We start from the raw sequence: 19,852 nt of genomic DNA, 5'->3' as shown, positions 1-19,852 counted from the left end.
TGGGATAATCCAGTTCTGAGTTGTAAGAGAACTTCATTTCTGTGGAATCCTATTGTTAAAACCAGCCAAGGCAGGTAGTGTAGTACAATAGGAAAAGCACTGAATTTGAAATTGGAGGAGCTGGATTTGAATTCTGGCTCTTCCACTTATTTCTTATGTGACATGGGACAAGTCATTTAAAACTGCTGGACCTCAATTTATTCATCTTTAAACTGTGAGTATTGGACTTGTTCGAGTATGAATTTTTCCCAGTATCTCCACATCCTTATCAGATGGGATTATTAAAAGTATTTATTTTATACCTCTAATAAGGGGCTTGCTGCATATAAGATAGTATTAATTTGGTACATAAAATTTAAGTATAGAATTATAAAGCTAAAATGGACCTTAGAAATTATACATTTTAACCATCTTATTTAAACACTTGAAGTTGGACTCCTGAGAAATTCATAAATCTAGTTAATTTGAGATCTGGGACTCCTAAAAATCATATTTGTGGTGATTCACATAAACTTTTAAATAGCAATATTGCTATACAGTCCCCCTTTTAGCTTGTTCATTTTCTCACAGTTCTGTGTTGATAGAGTCATTCCACATTTTGCAGTATTACACAGTATTTGCAGTATTACAATAAAGTTTGAAGGGACCTTAGGATCAGCCAAATTAGCCTCTATATGAAGCATTTGGTTATCCAGCCTGGTGATAAGGAACTCAGTTTATCCCTAGGTCATCAATTTTGTTGTGAGGAACCTTTTAAGTAGTAAATTTTTCTTTATGTTGAACTGTAAGTTATCCCACTTTATTCTACTCGTTCATTGGTCCAAGTTTTGTCCTTTGTGGCTAATTATAAGTCTAGTCTTAGTCTGTTTGAGAGTTTTGCATGCATTTAAAGACAGTGACTCATGTAATCAGTCAGTCAAACAGCTAGGACTTAAGAGTACCTGCTATGGACTCGCCAAGTGCTGGAGATACAAAGAAAAGCTAAAAATAGTCCCTGCTCTCAAATAGCCTGCAATCTAATTGGGGAGACAACATACAAACACAAAACACATTGGAAGTTGTCTCAGAGGAAAAGCATTAATGTTAAGGCAGACTGGGAAAGGCCTATTGCTCAAGATTGAAGTTGAGCTGCGACTTGAAAGAAGTCAGAGAGGCCAGGAGTCAGAGATGAGGAGGGAGAACATCCCAGGAAGCACCCAGTGAAAATGCATAGAATTGAGAAGTGGAAGATCACATGTAAAGGATAGTAAGGAACACCACATTACTAGGTGACAGAAGATGTGGAGAAAATAAGGTGTGAGAAGATGAGAAAAGTAGTAAGGGGCTATACTATGTTTAAAAACTAGGTTTTCTATTGATCCTGTGGTAAAACTGGGGTTTATTGAATTAAGATAGAAGTTCAGTTTGACAGCCAGGGAGAAGATGGGGTGGAGTGGGAAGAGACTTGACTCAGAGAACCTAAATAACCAGTAGAGTATTGCAATAATCCAGTTTTGAGATGATGATCATGTGCTAGAATGTTGGCAATATCAGAGGAAAAAAAGGAGCATATACAATGGATGGAACAAACTGAGGATTACATATTTGTAAGCCTGGATACCTGGGAGGAATATTGTACCTTGACAGTAATAATTATGTCTAGAAGAAGAAAAGATTTGGGGTAAAGATAGTAAGTTCAGTCTTGGATATGTTGAATTTAAAGATATCATGGGGCATCTGATTCAAGATACCCACTAAGCAAATGGAGGTGTGCAAATAAGGGTTAGGAGAGAGTTTAGGACTGAATAAAAAGATATGAGAATCATCTGTATAGAAAGATCATTAAATCACTGGGAGCTGATAACATCACTAAGAGAAATATAAAAGGAGAAGAGAGCCTAAAATAGCACTTTGAGATTCATCATTAGAGGCTACAATCTGAATGAAGAACCAGCAAAGGAGTATATGAAGTGATCAGACAAATTAAGATTGATTGAAGATAATCAATCTTATTTATTTGTACGTAATTATATGCATATACTTAGTAGCTACGTGTTTTGGACAAATCACTTAATTTGTTTGCCTCAGTTTCCTTAATCATAAAATGGAGGTAGTAACAGCAACTGCCTTGAAAGATCATTGTATTAAATGGGATAAATTTTTTAAAAAAGATCTTAGCATAGCACCTGGCACATATTGTAAATTGTATACAATTTACAGTTGTAAATGCTTATTCACTCTTTATTTTGCCATTATTGATTGAACTGAACTCTAAGCTGCTACAGAGTTATCCAATTTGTATCCTAACATTTTTCCATAGCTGAAAAATTTCAACTCATTGATGAGCAATTTGCAGATATTTATCCTCAACGCCTTAAACTGGAATCATTAGAAACAAAGCTCAATGAATATAAGAAAGAAATAGAACAGCAACTTCAATCAGAAATGTCTCAAAAGGTCAGTTTTGTAAATCTTGCTACTAAAATGAAAAGAAGAAATACATTGGCATATCTTGAAATGGCTTAATTCAAAAGTAACAATTTCAATGAACATTTAAAGTATTTAGCAAAAAATAATAATCTTTTTATTTGCTCAAAATTCTTTTTTATCTTCTGTTGCTTTTTCTTTCCTCTAACTGCTTATTGAGAGGATATTGTTAGTATTGTGAATAAAACATCTGGAAATGAATGTTTCTGAAAAAAATACAAAACAGCCAGTTTAAATTTTGTGCTTTAGTTGAAGCATTTTAAAGATATCGAAATGGCAAGAATGAGGATGGAAGAAAAAAGAAGACTCCAGAAAGAAATGACTGAACTGCGGCAAGAGTTTGAAAAAACACACCAGGCAAAATCCGAAGCTCTAATTTTTCGAGAAAAGAATGCTATTGAAAGACTTCAGAAGCATCAGGAGGTAGTACTCTAATTTTTAAACAGGTAGATAATGGATAGAGATATTTAAATATTCAGAATGAACTAAAGACCTTTACCTTTAAAAGTCCTTAACTACAATTCTACTTGATTTCAATTAAAAAGATTTTACTAATCTTCTGTATTAGTGAAATAAGAAATACTTTTTCATGTATATATACATATTCAAAAAAGATTTTGAAATTACTGACCATCAAGTTCAGTGATTATATATATAAACATGAAATTGTAGTTTCCATATTTACGTCATTGGTGATATGTTCAATTTTGGCCCAAAATAGGTTCTGGAAGCATAATGAAAATCCATTCTCATCCAGATTTTTCCCTGGATGACTTTTTGCCTTTGCTCTCATCTATAATTATATTAAGAAGTAGCCTAGAAGTTTATTGATGAACTTTGTCATTGGAAATGGAATACTCCTCAGATTTCCTTTATATCAGGGGTGGGGAATCTTTTTTCAGTGAAGAGGCTGTTGGATATATATAACATCATTCAAAGGGCCATATAAAACTATCACCTTATAGAATTCAAGCAGTGGGAGGTTGTCATATCTACCTTTCAATTCATTGTTATCAGCAGTTGCCTTAAGTGATTTTGTGGGCCTTATGTGGCCAGCTGGCTGGACGTTTTATAGCCCTGCTTTATAGAATTGATTTGTTTAATGAACTTGCACTACTTCTTGCTTTATTATTAATGTTGCTATGCTATATTATTAATAACATTTCTTGGAATCAGATAAGTTTTTACATATTAACATAAGCTTAGCTCTCACATATATACAAATAGGGTAAGTACAATGATTTGAAGTTACTGTTTTTTAGACTAAAACCTTTTCCTAAAGAGTATTTTATGAGTAGGACAATAAACCAATTGATTAATCAAAAAATACATCTGTTTCCTGCTTAATTTCACATTGTTTTTGAAGAATGTTAGTTTTTGGACAAAGCAGGATATCCTAAAGGATATCTTACTGTATTGTTAAGCTTTAACAATTCATTCCTGTACTTCTGCAGTGGCCTTTGAACAGTCTTTTGACCTTTATGCTAAAAAGGAATTTAAACTGGATTACATCTCATAATGGGATTAACTATGCTAATTTGATATATAATCAGAATTATCTATGAATTGAAAGTCTTTTTAATGACCATGAAATCATTTAAAATTAAAAATGAACTAGAATAGCCCTGTAATATAAAAATAATCTTAAGACAATTGAGTATTTTATTTGGCTTGATTCCCAGATGCTACTTTTGTTTTTTCTTTGCTTTTTTTTGTTTATAGTAATTTTAATTTTGTCTCTTCTTGAGGCCATCCTAAATTTAATCAATATTACATATTTTTAATCTGTTTAATATTGAACAGGAATGGTAGTTTTATTTACAGTATAACTCTGTTGTATGAATAAAATATATCTTCTTTTGCATAGAATAGTTTCTGAAGAAATGTCAACTTAAAGAACTAAAATAATCACTTAAAAGGTGACATATAATTACTTTTAATTATAATAAATATCTATGGGATCTATACAAATAATTTTTTTGCTTAGTATGAAGTGATGAGTGATGCAAAGAGTATTGAACTTGGATATCAAACTGTAGTTCAGTACTTCTTTAGCTCTATCATTTATGTGTATAGTGGATGTCCCTTTACTTCATTTGTAAAATGAGCATTATGATACTGTGTTCTTATCTCACAAGAGTATTATGACAGAAGCACATTGGAATGTGTTTTATTAATGTGACAATTACTCAAAGTGAGATTGTGATAATAAGCAATATACTTTGATAGTATCATATGATCAATTTTTTGGCACTTAACAGTGTTTCTTCCTTTTGGGGCTTTTTTTTTTTTTTTGGTCAGTTAATTAATTTCATTTAAATTAACACTTTATTTTATAGATTGAAGCAAAAGAAATTTATGTCCAAAGGCAGGGTTTGCTGAAAGACATTGAAATGGTAAGAAGTAGAGAAGTTGAACTGAAGCAAAGAATTGAAGCTTTTGAATTGTAAGTAATAATTGCAGTTTGGATTTTAGAATAAAACATCTGTGAGATTTTAAAATATTTCAAGTTTTTTTTAATTATCATTGATTATTCATCTTTTGTATTATCTTCTTTCCCTATTGTCAGGAGGAATCTTTGTTTATAAATTATAAACAAAAAAGTTTGGTATATCAGATTGCTTGCTATCTTGGGGAGGGGAGAGGTAAAGGAGGGTCAGTGAAAAAATTTGAAACATAGAATCTTACAAAAATGAATGTCGAAAACTATCTTTACATGTATTTGGAAAAATAAAATACTATTGAGGAAAAAAGTGTCATATAATTTCTAAGGAGGCTGGTAGAGCAGGAATAAAACATAAGCCTTGAATTTGAAAAACAGAATAATGCCTTGACATCCATAAACTACCTATAATTTATACATTTCTGTTTATAAAGTAAATTGCTGTGTAGAACATGTCATGGTAATCAGTGTTTAATTAGTGTAATTGATTAACATATAACTTAAAAGTGTATCCTTCAAATTTCTCCATATTCTGTTTTTATGCTAATAATTCAAAAATAATCAAAAAAAATCTCACTTTTGTTGTAGTTCCAACCCTTATTTCCTTCATAAAAAAAATGGAAGGAAAAAAAAAGTAAGGACTTTAATTGTGTATAATTACATACCCCTCGATAATTGGTATTTAATTCTATGGAATTAATATGTATGTATTAAATATATGTATTTTTAACTTTTGTGATTTTTAAAATTTCTGTTTGGATAAGAAAAAAAAAACTTAAAAGTTCCTTCACAGATTAGCCAGCACATGATGATATAGAATCCTTCCTTTTTTTTCTTTTAATATAAGAGAGGTATTTGTGTTTATTGCAAGGGAAAATTTAATTAATTTTCTTCTTCAGTATTTGTCATCACCTAAAATGAGTAGAAAATAATACTTTTTTTCCTACTTTCTTATTGTGTTTTGGTAACATCAGAACCCAGAAGCTACAAGAAGAAAAATATAAAAACCTGGAAGAATCTGTGAGAAGAAGGGAGCTGAATGTAAAGAGCATGGAGGATGCATATGAACAAAGGCTCAAGAGTGAACTTCTAAAGTAATTATTTTAGTTATAACAGTGACAGATTGGAGATCTACTGAACCTAGATCGTTCTTGTGTTTTTGTGTAGATTTAAATTTATTTTTATTTTTCTAATGAGTTTGGATGTCAAATGACATTTTTCAATTATTCATAAAAATTCCCTTTGATTCTAAAAGAATTAATTTCACTGATATGAGAGAGAAAAATCTTGTGTGTCTTTATTGGATAATTATACATTTTTTTTCCCTAGCTATAACAAGCTTATAAAATTACCATTATCTCTTCTGACAGCAGTACAAGTTTTCCCTATCTCACACATCTATTATTTTTCTTGTAATTATTCCAAATCCTAATTTTTCCATGAAATTTTTCTTATTCTTCTGATTTCCAAATTTAGTCATACACAATTAACCAAGTGATAAGATATACAATTTTTAATGATATTTTGGCATTTTCCAAGGGATATTTTAAGATCAGGGTTAAAGATGCCATTTATTCTGAATTTGGATATAGAATCACTTAGCTTTTGACAGATGATAGAGAACATTCTTAAGAAAAAAATGCATTAAATATTCTTGTTTATTCTTCCCTTTGCTGTGTTTCTTTGAACTGAAACAATGAGTGGTAGTAGAGAATGGTTTTCTGTTTGTTAGAACAATATATATATTGTACATATATACAATATATAGATATGTTCTTTATTTTTGTAATAAAATTGTGGTCAATTTAATTTGAGTTACTTTGATTTCTAGATATCAGCTTGAATTAAAGGAAGAATATATTACCAGATCCAATAGATTAATTGAAGAAGAGCAAAAGAATAAAGGTGACTTCTTTAAAAAGTCTTTGTTTTTCAACTCTGAAATAAATAATTGTTTAACTTGAATTATTCTTCCCTTTCCTTCTCATTCCCAAGAAATAAAATCTTTTTTTCTATGTTGGAAAATAGGTGATATTTGCTTGTAGGTTTCACAACTTGTGATATGCCAAGAATAACTCTTATACTTCACTTAGTTATTTGTTCCAAGCCTCTGTGTTTAGTAGAAATTTGTTGGCCCGCCCTTCCTTCCTTCCTTCCTTTCTTTTTTTCTTTCTTCCTTTCTTCTTTCCTTCCTTCCTTTTCTTCTTCCTCTTCGAAATTGGGGTTAAGGGACTTGCCCAGGGTCACACAGCTGGGAAGTATTAAGTATCTGAAGTCGTATTTAAACTCTCAGGTCCTCCTGACTTCAAGTGTGGTGCTCTATCCACTGTGCCATCTAATTGCTTCTTTATTTAAACATTTCATAAACTCATATGTACTTGATATTCAGTCACTTAAGTTTCAAATCTATAGCAGATCAATAATTCTTTATTATAAGACATTATTTGTTTTTACTGTTCTTTTAGAGAAAGCTATGCGTTTACAAGAAGACGCCAATGCTATTAATTCAAGAAGGGAAGAACTCAGAGAAGCTGTAAATCGTGCCAAAGATCTTGAGGTATTTTGTTGACCTAACAAGTTTTTGAAGTTGATATTGAAAGATGTTGAGGTTTGGTAATAGTTTGGCTTTATGATTAATTAAAAATTTTCCAGTGTCACTGACAGGGCATTCATTACATTTGAAAACCTTTGTATTTGTGACCAAGAACAGGCATGGATTAGATCAAGGGGGTTAAAAATTTTTTAAAATCAGATTAGAACATGGCCTCAATTGTCTGACTAGCATGGGGTTTTTGAAGAAGAATTTCTGGTTCCATGTTCTGAAATGACTACTTGAAGGAACAGAGGAAGTGGTGGTGAGTGTACTCCTCTTCTATGAGGTCAAACGGCCTCAGATACTTGCTAGCTGCTTGACCCTGGGCAAGTCACTTAATTTTGTTTGCCTTAGTTTCCTTCTCTGTAAAATGAGGTAGAGAAAGAAATAGCAGATGACTTGGCCAAGAAAACCCAAATCACAAAGAATCAGACATGACTGAACAACAAATGAGCTTGCATTTTAATGGAGGAGAACAGATGCTTATTACATAAAGGAATACATATACATGCATGATAAAATTTTATATAAAAAGTAAACATATGGTATTTGGGAGGGAGGACATTAGTGAGTTGGGGAAATCAGGAAGACTTCATGCAGAAGACAGTGTTTGAGTTTAAATGAACAGAAAAATTCTCTTGAGACCAAAGTAAGGAGGGAAGGCACTCTAGTTATATGGAATGTCCGGTGCAAATATATGTCTAAATCATGAACTCATTTTGATCTTCTCTTGGTATAGGGTGATAGGTGTGAGTCAATGCCTACTTTCTGCCATACTTATTTCCAGTTTTCCCAATTTTTAAAAAAATTATTATGAAAAATGTGAATTATTATCCCAGAAGCTGGGGTCTTTGAGTTTATCAAACATTAGAACACTATGGTCATTGACTATTGTGTCTTGTGAACCTAACCTATTCCACTGATCAACTATATTTCTTAGCTAGTAGCAAATGGTTTTGATGATCTCTGCTTTATAGTATTGTTTTAGGTCTGGTACACTAGGGCATCTTCATTTGCATTTTTAATTAAATTTCCTTAAAATTGTTGATTTTTTGTTCTTCCAGATGAACTTTGGTATTATTTTTTCTAGCTCTATAAAGTAATTTCTTGTTAGTTTGATTGGTATGGCACTGAATAAATAGATTAATTTAGGTAGTAGTGTCATTTTTATTATATTACAAATTTAAAATATTTTATTATATATTTGATGCATTATATTATTTATCAATAGTTATTATATTGCATTTATTATATAATATATATTTATTATAGTAATTGCCCATGAGCACTTGATAGTCTTCCAATTGTTTAGATCTAACTTTATTTGTGTGCCAAGAGTTTTGTAATTGTTCACATAGTTCCTGGCTTTGTCTTGGCAGGTAGACTCCCAAATATTTTATATTTTATATTATCTACAGTTATTTAAAATGGAATTTCTCTTTGTATCTCTGGCTTTGTTGGTAATTTATGTGGATTTATTTTGTGAGCTGCACCTTTGCTAAAGTTGTAAATTGTTCTAGTGGTTTTTTAATCAATTCTCTAGGATTCTCTAAGTGTACCATCATATCATCTTAAATGAGTGATAATTTTGTTTCCTCATTTACTACTCTAATTCCTTTAATTTCTTTTTCTCTTATTGCTAAACATTTTTACTACAATATTGAATAGTATTGGTGATAGCGTGCAACTTTGTTTCATCGCTGATCTTATAGGAAATGCTTCTAGTTTATTCCCATTACATGTGATGCTTTCCTGATGGTTTTAGATAGACGCTTACTGATCATTTTAAAGAAAACTCCTTGATTCCTATGCTTTTTTAAAAGAATGGGTGTTGGATTTTGCCAAATGCTTTTTCTGCATCTATTGATATAATCATATATGATATCTCTTAGTTTGGTTATTGATTATCAATTGTGCTAATAGTTTTCCTAATATTGAACCTGCCCTACATTCTTAGGATAATCCTATTTGGTCATAATTTATCATTCTGGTGATAAGTTTCTGTAATCTCTTTGCTAATATTTTATTTAAGATTTTTGCATCAATATTCATTGGAGAAATTGGTCTATAATTTTCTTTGTCTGTTTTGACCCTACTTGTTTAGATATCAGTACCATATCTGTTGTCATAAAAGGAATTTGGTAGGACTCCTCCTTTCCCAAAAATTTGCATGGTATTGGAATTAATTGTTCTTTAAATGTTTGCTAGAATTCACTTATAAATCCATCTGGCTCTGGAGATTTTTTTCTTAGAGAGTTCATTAATAACTTGTTCAATTTCTTTTTCTAAAATGGCACTATTTAATTTATTTCCTTCTCTGTTAATCTGGGCATTTTGTATTTTTGTAAGTATTCATCCATTTCACATTCAGATTTATTGACAAAATAGTTGGGCAAAATAGTTTCTAGATATTGCTTTAATTTCCTCTTCATTGGGGATAAGTTTACCCTTTTCATTTTTTGATACTGGCAATTTGATTTTCTTCTTTCCTTTTTCTAGTTAAATTAATTAACTATTTATTTGTAGTTTTTTTCCCCATAAAACCAGCTCTTAGTTTTGTTTATTAGTTCAATAGTTTTCTTTCAGTTTTATTTATTTCCCCTTTTATTTTTCAGAATTTCAAATTTTGTATTTAATTGGAGGTTTTAAATTTGTTCTCTTTTTAGCTTTTTTTTTTTTTTTTTTAGTTGTATGCCAAATTCATTGATCTTCTTTTTCTTTATTTTATTCAAGTAGACATCTAGAGATATAAAATTTCCCCTAAGAACTGCTTTTTGGTCTATTTTTTTCCATGGCCTTTTATTACATGTAATTTTTATTGCATCATCTGAGAAAGATGCATTTACTATTCTTGCCTTTCTGCATTTGATTTTAAGGGTTTTATGCCCTAATACATGATCAGTTTTTGTGTAGATTCCATGTACTGACAAGAAAAAGTATATTCCTTTCTGTCCACATTCAGTTTTCTCCAAAGATCTATCATACCTAACTTTTCTAAAATTCTATTTACCTCCTTAACTTCTTTCTTGTTTATTTTGTGGCTTGATTTATCCAGGTTCTGTTAGAATGAGGTTGAGATCCCCTACTAGTACAGTTTTGCTGTCTATTTCTTCTTGCAGCTCTCTTACTTTTCCTCTAGGAATTTGGATGTTTACTTCTTTGTGTATTTATATTTGATATTGATATTACTTTACTATCTATGGCAACCTTTAGCAAGATGTAATTTCTTTCCTTATCTCTTTTAATTAGATCTATTTTTGCTTTTGTTTGATCTGAGATCGGATAGTTACTCCTGCTATTTTTACTTGGGCTGAAGCATAATAGATTCTGCTCTATTTACTCTGTACGTTTCTCTCTGCTTCCAAATCTCTCTGCTTTGTTTCAAGTAAATAAGTATTGTAGGATTCTGGCTTTTAATCTAGTCTGCTATCCCGAGCTTCCTCTATAGGGCGACGGGTTTTACACCTTTGCATTGCTCTGCTGCTAATACCTGCCTTCTCATGAGGGTGTAGTCAAGTCCTGCTTGTTATCTTGGAGTTATGGGATTCACTATTTTCTGTAGGAAGTCTCACAGTTAGTCTGCTTATCCACTGGCTTCTGAATCAAGACATAGTAGCCAATGCTGCTGTATTTTGGTAAGGAACCTCCCACTAGATTCCACTGGTGGAGTCTCTCCCTCCTGGGCCACCCTGGACCTCCCTGCACTGGGCTGTGTTCCCCTTCCCCTCACTCACCTGATTGAGACAGACCTTTTTTGAAGTCCTTCTAAAATAGCAGTTGCTAGAAATTTTTTACACTCCAAATATTTGTGAGTACTGTCACTTCAAAATCTATTCAGAAGCTTGATCTGGTGTTGATTTTGAGGGAACCCAGGAATAGCTCAGGTAAAGTCCTGTCTGCTCTCCACCTTCTTGGCTCCATCCCATTTTGACTCTTATCCCTTTCCCTTTCTCATATTCCCTTCTCATCCCTTAATTTCATCTTTTTTTTTTTTTTTTTTTTTAGATATTATTCCTTCATATTCAAGTTCACACCTGTTGCCCTCTCATTCAATACTCATTCAAACTGCCATAATAATGAGAATTGAGTTATGAGTATCATCCTTCCATATAGAAATATAAACAGATAAATCTTAGTAAGTCCCTTAAGATATCACTTTTCTGATAACTTCCTTATGTTTTTCCTCATATTTTCCATTCAGTTCTGATCTTTTCTTGATGAAAATATGGACATTATTCCCTTAATTCTGGTTCTATATTTACTAAATAATATGATATATAATTGTTTCCTTATTGGGAAGGGAATTTATCTAAACTAAGTATTCTATCTGGCATTTGTCTTTATGGTATGATTTGGGTTATTTTTCTGGACTTGATCACTCCTGGGCAAGCTGTCTATAAATATTTTATGGAATCCCAAGTCCTTGGATTCATGGTGACATACCCAACCTTTAGACATGCTTTACTTATCCTATTCTCTTTTTTTTGCCAATGTTATTAAACATTACATTACTCAGTACCCAGTGTTCAAATATAGCTTCTTTTCTTTACAGCTTGAATTGGATTCTCTCAAAGGACAGATTTTATTAGTAACAAAAGAGAATCAGTTGCTGAATGAAAAACTTAAAGATACTACAGATTATCTGCTTTTAAAAGAAGAGAGACTGGAGCTTCAAGCACAAATTAAATTACTTAAACAGCAACTGGAAGAGATTAGAAATGAAAACATGCAACTTCAAAGAAGTATGAAATATCTTAAATTTCAGTTTCATATATTCTCAGAATTCATATTAAATTGCAACCATATAACCATTTTATAACATTGGGTGGTTTATAACTATAACTGAGGTGAAATTATGGAAAGACATGTGTAAGAGCTTCATAGGATAGACAGAAATGCAACATTATTGAAACTTTCACTGAAATCAGAGCCTTTTGAGAATTTGAGCGTATGATTTTTACAATTAAGAAGCTTTACTGCACTTGTAAAATTAATGTAAATTTCATGAAAATTCCTGTTAAATTATTTAATGCTATGTGGTTTTGATGTTTCCATTTGCCTTTTGCAAAATAGTGTCATGCAGCCAGTTGTTTAACATAAAAAATTTTAAATCATAAGAATTTTTTTTAAATTATAGCTTTTTATTGACAAGATATATGCATGGGTAATTTTTCAGCATTGACCCTTGCAAAACCTTCTGTTCCAACTTAAGAATTAACTTTTTATTGGATTTTGATTAGCCTAGAGAAAGAACATTCTTGCTTTCTACATTAATGCAAACTATATTCTGATTCCTTTCTACCTGATAATATCCTCATATCTAAAAATGAAGCCGTCACATGGGAATTCATATGTATATCTCATTAGACAGAATTAGTTTTATTAATAATGAGCAATCCTATGAACATGGCAATTTATTGGATTCCATCTTTGTGCAAAATAAATTGTTAGTTAAGAGTCAGTGTGGATTTTTTAAAAAATGTAATAAAATTTGACTATAATTCTTTATTGCTGTAGGATCTTCTCAGCCATCGGCTGAACTTATAGCCTTACAGAAAGAATCAAAGGTGGCAGAAAATGCAAGAAAGCTTGAACAGATGGAATTTGAGGCTAAAAAACAAGCCCTGGAAAAAAGGCTCCAAAATGAGGTAACTTGCTCTCATTACTTTTGCTAAAATGTGATGACATTTTTAATATGTGTTGTAAACATGCTCAAATCAATCTATTATAAAATACATCCTTGTGTACTTAAAAAAAATTATGTAGGACATTTTATTCCTAGTTATTTTTTAAGCATTTACATTTGTTATTAAACTTTTTTTTTTTTAATTTGAGTTCTAAATTCTCTTCCTTTCTCCCACACTTCTCCTACTCACTGGGAAGATAAGCCAGGTTTTTCACAGTTGATCATCATTACAGCATTGCTGTTACCACGCACAATAATTTCCCAGGTGTTCTCATTTCACTTTGCATCAGTTAATATAGGTCTTGTTATGTTTTCATCATTTCTTATAATAGTAGTATTTCATTACAATCATATTCTGTAACTAGTTCAGCCATTCCCCAATGGATGAGCATCCCCTCAATTTTCAATTGTTTGCTATCACAAAAAGAATTCCTATATTTTTGTGCATATAGGTTCTTTTTCTTTGATCTTTTGGGATGTAGATCTAGTAATGGCATTGATGGGTCAGAAGGTATGCAGAGCTTTATAGCCCTTTGAGCTTAGTTGCAAATTGTTCTTCAAAATAATTGGACCAGTTCGGTATTACAGCAGCAATTCATTAGTACCTATTTTTTCCCTCATCCCTTCTAATATTTGTTATTTCTGATAGATATGAAGTGGTATCTGAGTTGTTTTAATTTGCTTTTCTTTAGTCAATAAAGACTTAAAACATTTTGTCATATGACTATAGATAGCTTTGATTGCTTCTCACAAAAATTGCCTGTTTATATTCTTTGACCATTTGTCAGTTGATGAATGGCTCATATTTTTATAAATTTGACTTAGCTCTATATTCAATATTTGAAAAATAAGACTTTTATCAAAGAAATGTGCTATAAAAATTTGATACCTTTTAGCATAATTTTCTTGATTATTTCTTTTAATTAGCTCTATTTTTGCTTTTGCAGTGTCTGATAATCATGATTGTTATTGTTTTCCCTACTTTTTTTTTTTTTTTTTGCTATTTTCACCTTGTTGCCTTTTTTGGATTTTATGTCTCAGTCTTTCCTGCTATCATAATAGATTTTGATGGTCAAATTCTTTTTTTGTTGTTTGCTCATTTTCCTAGCTTCTTTCTTTTATGTTTATGTAAAAGTTGGGCTCTGCTCATCTCAGGGTAGTCAGGCTTCAGGTTTTTTGAGTTGCTCTTTTGTGCTATGAACTAGATTGGGGAGGAAAGGAGGAGAGGGAATTTGGTCTGAAGGTTTTAAGTGTTTTCAAGGTGGTGTGATCTTAGAAAGGTGTGGTCACTGCTTGCCTGGTCTGTCCTCTGTTGTTTACCCAGAAAGGATCCCTGCTTCTCTGCTGGCACAAGTGTTAGCACTCTATTTGTTTCGGAACTATGATTTGCTCCTTTATGACTGACCTGCAGCATGCCTCTCCACCTGGCACTTAAACCAATTGTCAATCAATCCCAGCTGTATTCCTTGTCAGCAAAGGGGGTTTAAATGTTATAAATGTTTTTGTTTTTTTAAATAAAGTAGGTATTATCATTATAAATGAGAGGTTTCTCCAAGTGAAATGAACTTAACTCCACATTATAAAAGCAAAAATTGACATGCATGATAGAAATTTTTCTGTTATATATCTTTATTGCAGATTGAACGTTGTTCTCTCCTGAAGAATCAGATATTAGATTATGAAACTTCTACAAGAAGGTTAAATATGCAGATCGAAGACTTGAAATTGCAGCTTAAGCAAACTCAAACAGGTTGGAAGACTCTTTCATAGATAAATACATAAAGGTTCTTTGAAGAAAATTTTGTGTCTTTTGAAATATGCAATTAAGTATTTTTTATGGGATTGGTTAGAGGGGGACAACTAAAGCATATGCCTCCTTGCAAGTGAAATTACCCATTTTGAGATACCAAATTGTTTTTTAGGTAAAGGGAATTAACCTTGGGTGAATGTATTTTACAAAGGTAAAATAATGTTTTACTGATCTTTAGTCCATTGCTGGATTGAGTCTTAGTATATATTAAGGGAATTGGAATTTGATCGTTTAGAGCTTTATTTGAAATTTTACTATTGTCATGAAACTTATTTTTTAAAGTCCATTCCATTTGTACACAAATAGTCTATAGGGGTTGTTATAAGGTGTATATAATACCTTAGAGTTATGTATAGGGTGTACTTTTTAACTAAGGAAGGCGCACTTCATTATTATCATTTAGTTGTTTTAGTATTTTACCCCATAATAATGTTAGATTCCTGTATCTTTTGGAGTAGTAGGTTTTTCACCTTCAATTTAAATTCATTCCACTATAGAATTGATGCTGTTAACCTAATTCCCTTCTATTTACCTAGAAACAGTCCAATAGGATTCCAATCTCCAGCTAAGTAGGAGTGGTCCTGACTCAACTAGTCCCACCCAAATAACTGAATGAAACTACTTTTATCTTGATTCCCTGGGGTGGGTTTCTCAGGGGAGAACTTCTCTGACAGCATTTCCTAAGCTTCCTCCTCTTCCCCCCCCCAAAGTCAGAGAGAAACAGAGACTGTGTGTGTGTGTGTGTGTGTGTGTGTGTGTGTGTGTGTGTGTGTGTGTGTGTGTTTCAGGGCTCCCCTTGTCAAACCTTCTTCCCTTAAATTGTATTTTTGTCCTTAATTTCAATATCATTCCTCTATACCTCCTCTCCCTTTTTTCTTCATGGGATGAAGCCTTAAAAGGTACAAGATTCATATATTATGCTAGAAGTATGTAAATTATTAACAGGAAAAAATTGGATTTTATTTTGTATTATTTACTTTGGATTAAATAATTGGATGCTCTTTTTTTTCTTTCCAAATACAATCCTGGGGTATTTTTAACAGTTTTTCATATAATAATTCTCTTTTCCTGGAAAAAAGTAGTTAATCTTTAAAAAGTTTTTTTTTTTCCTTTATCTTTTTGGTTAATATGCAAAAGGTCTGTGAATCCACAGTGTAACTACATCCTCTTTCTCTACAGATTTGAATTCTAGGGAATTTCCTAAAACCTAGAGGTTAAATAATTAGTTCTATGTCACTTAGGATCCATTTCTAGTTCATCCTGATCTGTCATGTGGGAGGGTCTGGTGAGCTTGCACAGGTCTGTCTCATTTAAATCCAATTCATTTGCAAATTGTGGCATCACCTTCTTGTTTGATTCTCTTCAAAAACAAAGGACAAACAACATCCTGCCCAAACCTTCTTATATAGTGCCTAGACTTTGACCTTGGTCAAACACCTAGACATTCTTAGAAGCCTCTTTACCTCTTGGTTATCATTCCTATAGTGAACCTTATTCATTATCAGCTAAAAGCTATTTTGAATAATACTATCTTCCATCCAAATTGGCTCAGTGTGGTGAAATGTGCACTGAACTTAGAATCAGACATCTGTTCCCAGCTATACTAGTTACTTGCCTTCCTTTCCTCTTCTCCAAAATAAGTACAATGTGTCTCCTGCTTCCTAAATTAACATAAATTGTCAGGATCAAATGAGATTATAGCAATAAAAGCACTTTGTACTCCATATCTATGTAGCACTTAATAGTTTCATTTTAAAGATCCCCTGACATAAAGGTTTAAAAAGAGTAAAGAAAATGGTAAGGTAGAATTCATGCCTCTAAGAGAAAAGGATATGTTAGAGTGCTTCATTAAACGCTGCAGAGAGCAACATAAAAGCATTGAACATCCATTCTGATTCCAGGTGTAAGGCTTTTGACCTGAGATTAGGATTTATTGTTCTTTATTGTATTCACATATTTGTGTTAGACTTAGAGGAAAAAAAATCAAAACATTTATATGATATGCAGCTGCAGTAGTTATTATGGGATCTCTATAGAATGACCTACTTTTAATATGAGTTGAATGATACTTATTTCAGTTCTAGGTGCTGTCTGAAAGTTAGCAATAGAAATTGAAGACTTTTAAAACTAAAAGCATTCTCTCTTTTGCAGTAGTATGTTTGTGTGTGTGTGTGTTTGTGAATAATTTGTGGAAAAATCATTGCATATAACCTTAGAATACTAGAATTAAAAATTTAACTCTATCACTTTGTAGCTGTGACATGACTTTCAGTGTCCTCATATATGAAATAATAATTAGAGGATCAAATGAGATAAATGTAGAAACCATAAAGAACTGAAATGTGAATTTTCTGTTACATATTCATTTTTGTCTTTTAATTTTATTTCTTCATATTTAAAAAAATCCTAAAAAGTTTATTGTAATCTTATTTTTAGATGATTTTTCATTTCTCAAAATTAATTTGCTTTCTTTTTTTCCTCCAATGTTTAAATATCTAGCTTTAGAAAATGAAGTATATCGAAACCCAAGGTCATCATTGATTAATCGCTCAGTCATTGATTTCACAAGTGACAAGATTGTACCTCATGATATTTATATGGAGAATTTCTTGAAAAATCAGCTCTTTTCTGATGCTATTGTTCAGTCAGAAGATCTTCTGAGGAGCAAATATTGCCAGCCTGTGAGAATTGAGAGTGCTTCTACAGATGCTGATCTTGAATTTGTAGCTAATACCAAAGCAAGGGTAAAAGAACTAGAGAAAGAGGCAGAGTACTTAGAAGAAGCCTACAGGAATTACCAGCAACGAGTTATTCAAGCTACAAGGAAAAGCCCTTCCCCAGCAAGGAGTCACTCTCCTTCACTTTTTCCAGCAGTTCTAAGTAGTAGCATTCATGAAAAAGTTATGTTTGCAGAGGATAAGTTTGTTTCTGAGCAGCTTCCACTCAGTAGTCTGAAAGATGAAAAAGGTGATGCAATGTCTGATTACCAAACTCCACAGCAAAGGAGAATCCCTTCTCCTAGAAGGCTTTCCTCTACTCCACGTTCAAAAACAAGGAGAAGCCTTAGTAACCAAATGTATTTAGCAGGTGAGCTGCTATTTTAATTAATATCTTGCTTCATAGAATTACTATATAAGAGAATAGTAGTTTAGATAACCAAGTCACTATTCTGTTAGTTTTTGTTGTTTTTGCCTTTCTTTGTGTTTTCAGTACTTAGTGCACTTCCTGGCAAGTGATATATACTTAATAAATGCTTGTTGACTTGACTATTCAAAAGATAAAGAAAACCTATAAACAAGTTCATAATTTTTATAGGGATGTATTTGTGGGGTCAATTTCATTGCCCTTAACTAATTTGCATGAATATATAGAACATAGTCATAGAATGTGTCTTATTAATAGTAGTGTTAGTACTAAAATTTAATTCAAGACATAAATTTGAGTTAATTTTGTATGATAGATATAGTCAATTAATTCTAACAACAAAACATTAACTACTAGAGGACATTCAATTCCTTAGGAAATGTCATACCTGCTGAATCATGATTCATGTTACATTGGAGACCTCATAGCATGGTGGTTTGCTATAGTCATGACAGTGTTATTTGGGGCACGCCTGAACATCCTATTTAATAAATGTTTCTGGAAATAGAAGGATTATTTGTGGAGATGATGTCAGTTAAATAATTTTGGGGGCTAAGTGGAAGAAAGAGAAACCTAAAGCTAAAAAATGAAGAGCCAATGATATAATGAAATAATGTATGTCAATAGAAAATTGGGTTGATTTTTTTTTTTTTTTTAACTCAATAGAGAGGCCTTTGGTTTCCTTATCCTCAAATGAGATTGTTGGACTTGTTGCCTCTGAGATTTCTTTAACTTTGAATTTATGATTCTATGAAAGAGTTACAGATTAAATCATGAAATCTGAGTAGTGACCTTGATCTTTGGTTTTCTAATTTTAAGATAAGAGGAGCTACCTAAAATAATAGAAGATTCTAACCATCTCTATCATTTTGTGTGCTATATGTTTTATAGTTCTAATTAACCCATAGCATTACACTATAAACCTTATAGGTTGTAGGGAGAAAGATAATTTATAAATGCTTAAATACTATGTAATTGTGAGGGAGCTGGTAATTTTTATTATTTGGTTAATAGAAACTAGTTATGTTTGTTTTATAATATTTTGATAGCAATTCAGTAAATGTCTTCCCTAAGAAATTTGTAACATATTGTAAAATACAAGATTATACCTTTCAGGTAATGGGTCATTTGTTGGGTCTCCCTGTCATCTTGCTGACAAAATTCCATCACCAATTCCAAAGACAACTCAACTATCTTCTGCTGTATCTGCTCCAAATATCTCAATTGCTTGCTTACCAAGCAATCAAGAACAGAAATCAAGGTAAAGATCATACTTTATTTTGTTTGAAGTACATAATTTCACTTAATTTCTGAGTGTTAGACAAAGGTTTACTAGTCATTACATTTAAAGTTGTGTAGAAGTATATAATTTGCATTGTCCAAAATAAGTTCCTCAAACTAACTTTCTGTTTCAAACGAACATTTCTTAACTGTTAGTGGGAATGGGAGAGTTTCAGAATTTAAATTACTGATTATATTTTGATTAAATTATCTACTTTATATATGGCAATGTGCTAGGTAATGGAGGATAAAAAGAATCAATTCTTGGCTTGAAAGAGCTTACATTCTCTTGTGTAAACTATCATGTATATATAATTCCTATACAAAACAGAAATAGGGACTAAACTTGAGATTTTACTGATACTGGGAACTACCAAATGTGGATACTTCAAGATAAAAACTAGTCATATAACTTTGGTCTTTATATTA

The 19,852-nt window shown here is 31.8% G+C and overlaps 1 protein-coding gene across 6 annotated transcripts in view; it reads left to right on the top strand.

The window, feature by feature from the left end:
* OFD1 (OFD1 centriole and centriolar satellite protein) overlaps positions 1-19,852 on the top strand; it is a 41,542-nt gene that overhangs the window by 11,794 nt on the left and 9,896 nt on the right. For all 6 annotated transcript variants that reach the window (XM_051984501.1, XM_051984502.1, XM_051984499.1 and 3 more), the window contains 11 exons: positions 2,300-2,436; positions 2,716-2,889; positions 4,806-4,912; positions 5,884-6,003; positions 6,741-6,814; positions 7,375-7,466; positions 12,055-12,244; positions 13,020-13,150; positions 14,827-14,938; positions 17,498-18,085; positions 19,259-19,403. In XM_051984501.1, the coding sequence (XP_051840461.1) occupies positions 2,300-2,436; positions 2,716-2,889; positions 4,806-4,912; positions 5,884-6,003; positions 6,741-6,814; positions 7,375-7,466; positions 12,055-12,244; positions 13,020-13,150; positions 14,827-14,938; positions 17,498-18,085; positions 19,259-19,403 (1,870 nt within the window). The remainder of the gene's footprint in view (positions 1-2,299; positions 2,437-2,715; positions 2,890-4,805; positions 4,913-5,883; positions 6,004-6,740; positions 6,815-7,374; positions 7,467-12,054; positions 12,245-13,019; positions 13,151-14,826; positions 14,939-17,497; positions 18,086-19,258; positions 19,404-19,852) is intronic.

Source organism: Antechinus flavipes, chromosome 3, assembly GCF_016432865.1.
Source record: "Antechinus flavipes isolate AdamAnt ecotype Samford, QLD, Australia chromosome 3, AdamAnt_v2, whole genome shotgun sequence".
Taxonomy (NCBI): domain Eukaryota; kingdom Metazoa; phylum Chordata; class Mammalia; order Dasyuromorphia; family Dasyuridae; genus Antechinus; species Antechinus flavipes.
The sequence above is the reverse complement of the archived record's forward strand: the minus strand, read 5'-3'. Positions and strand labels throughout refer to the sequence as shown.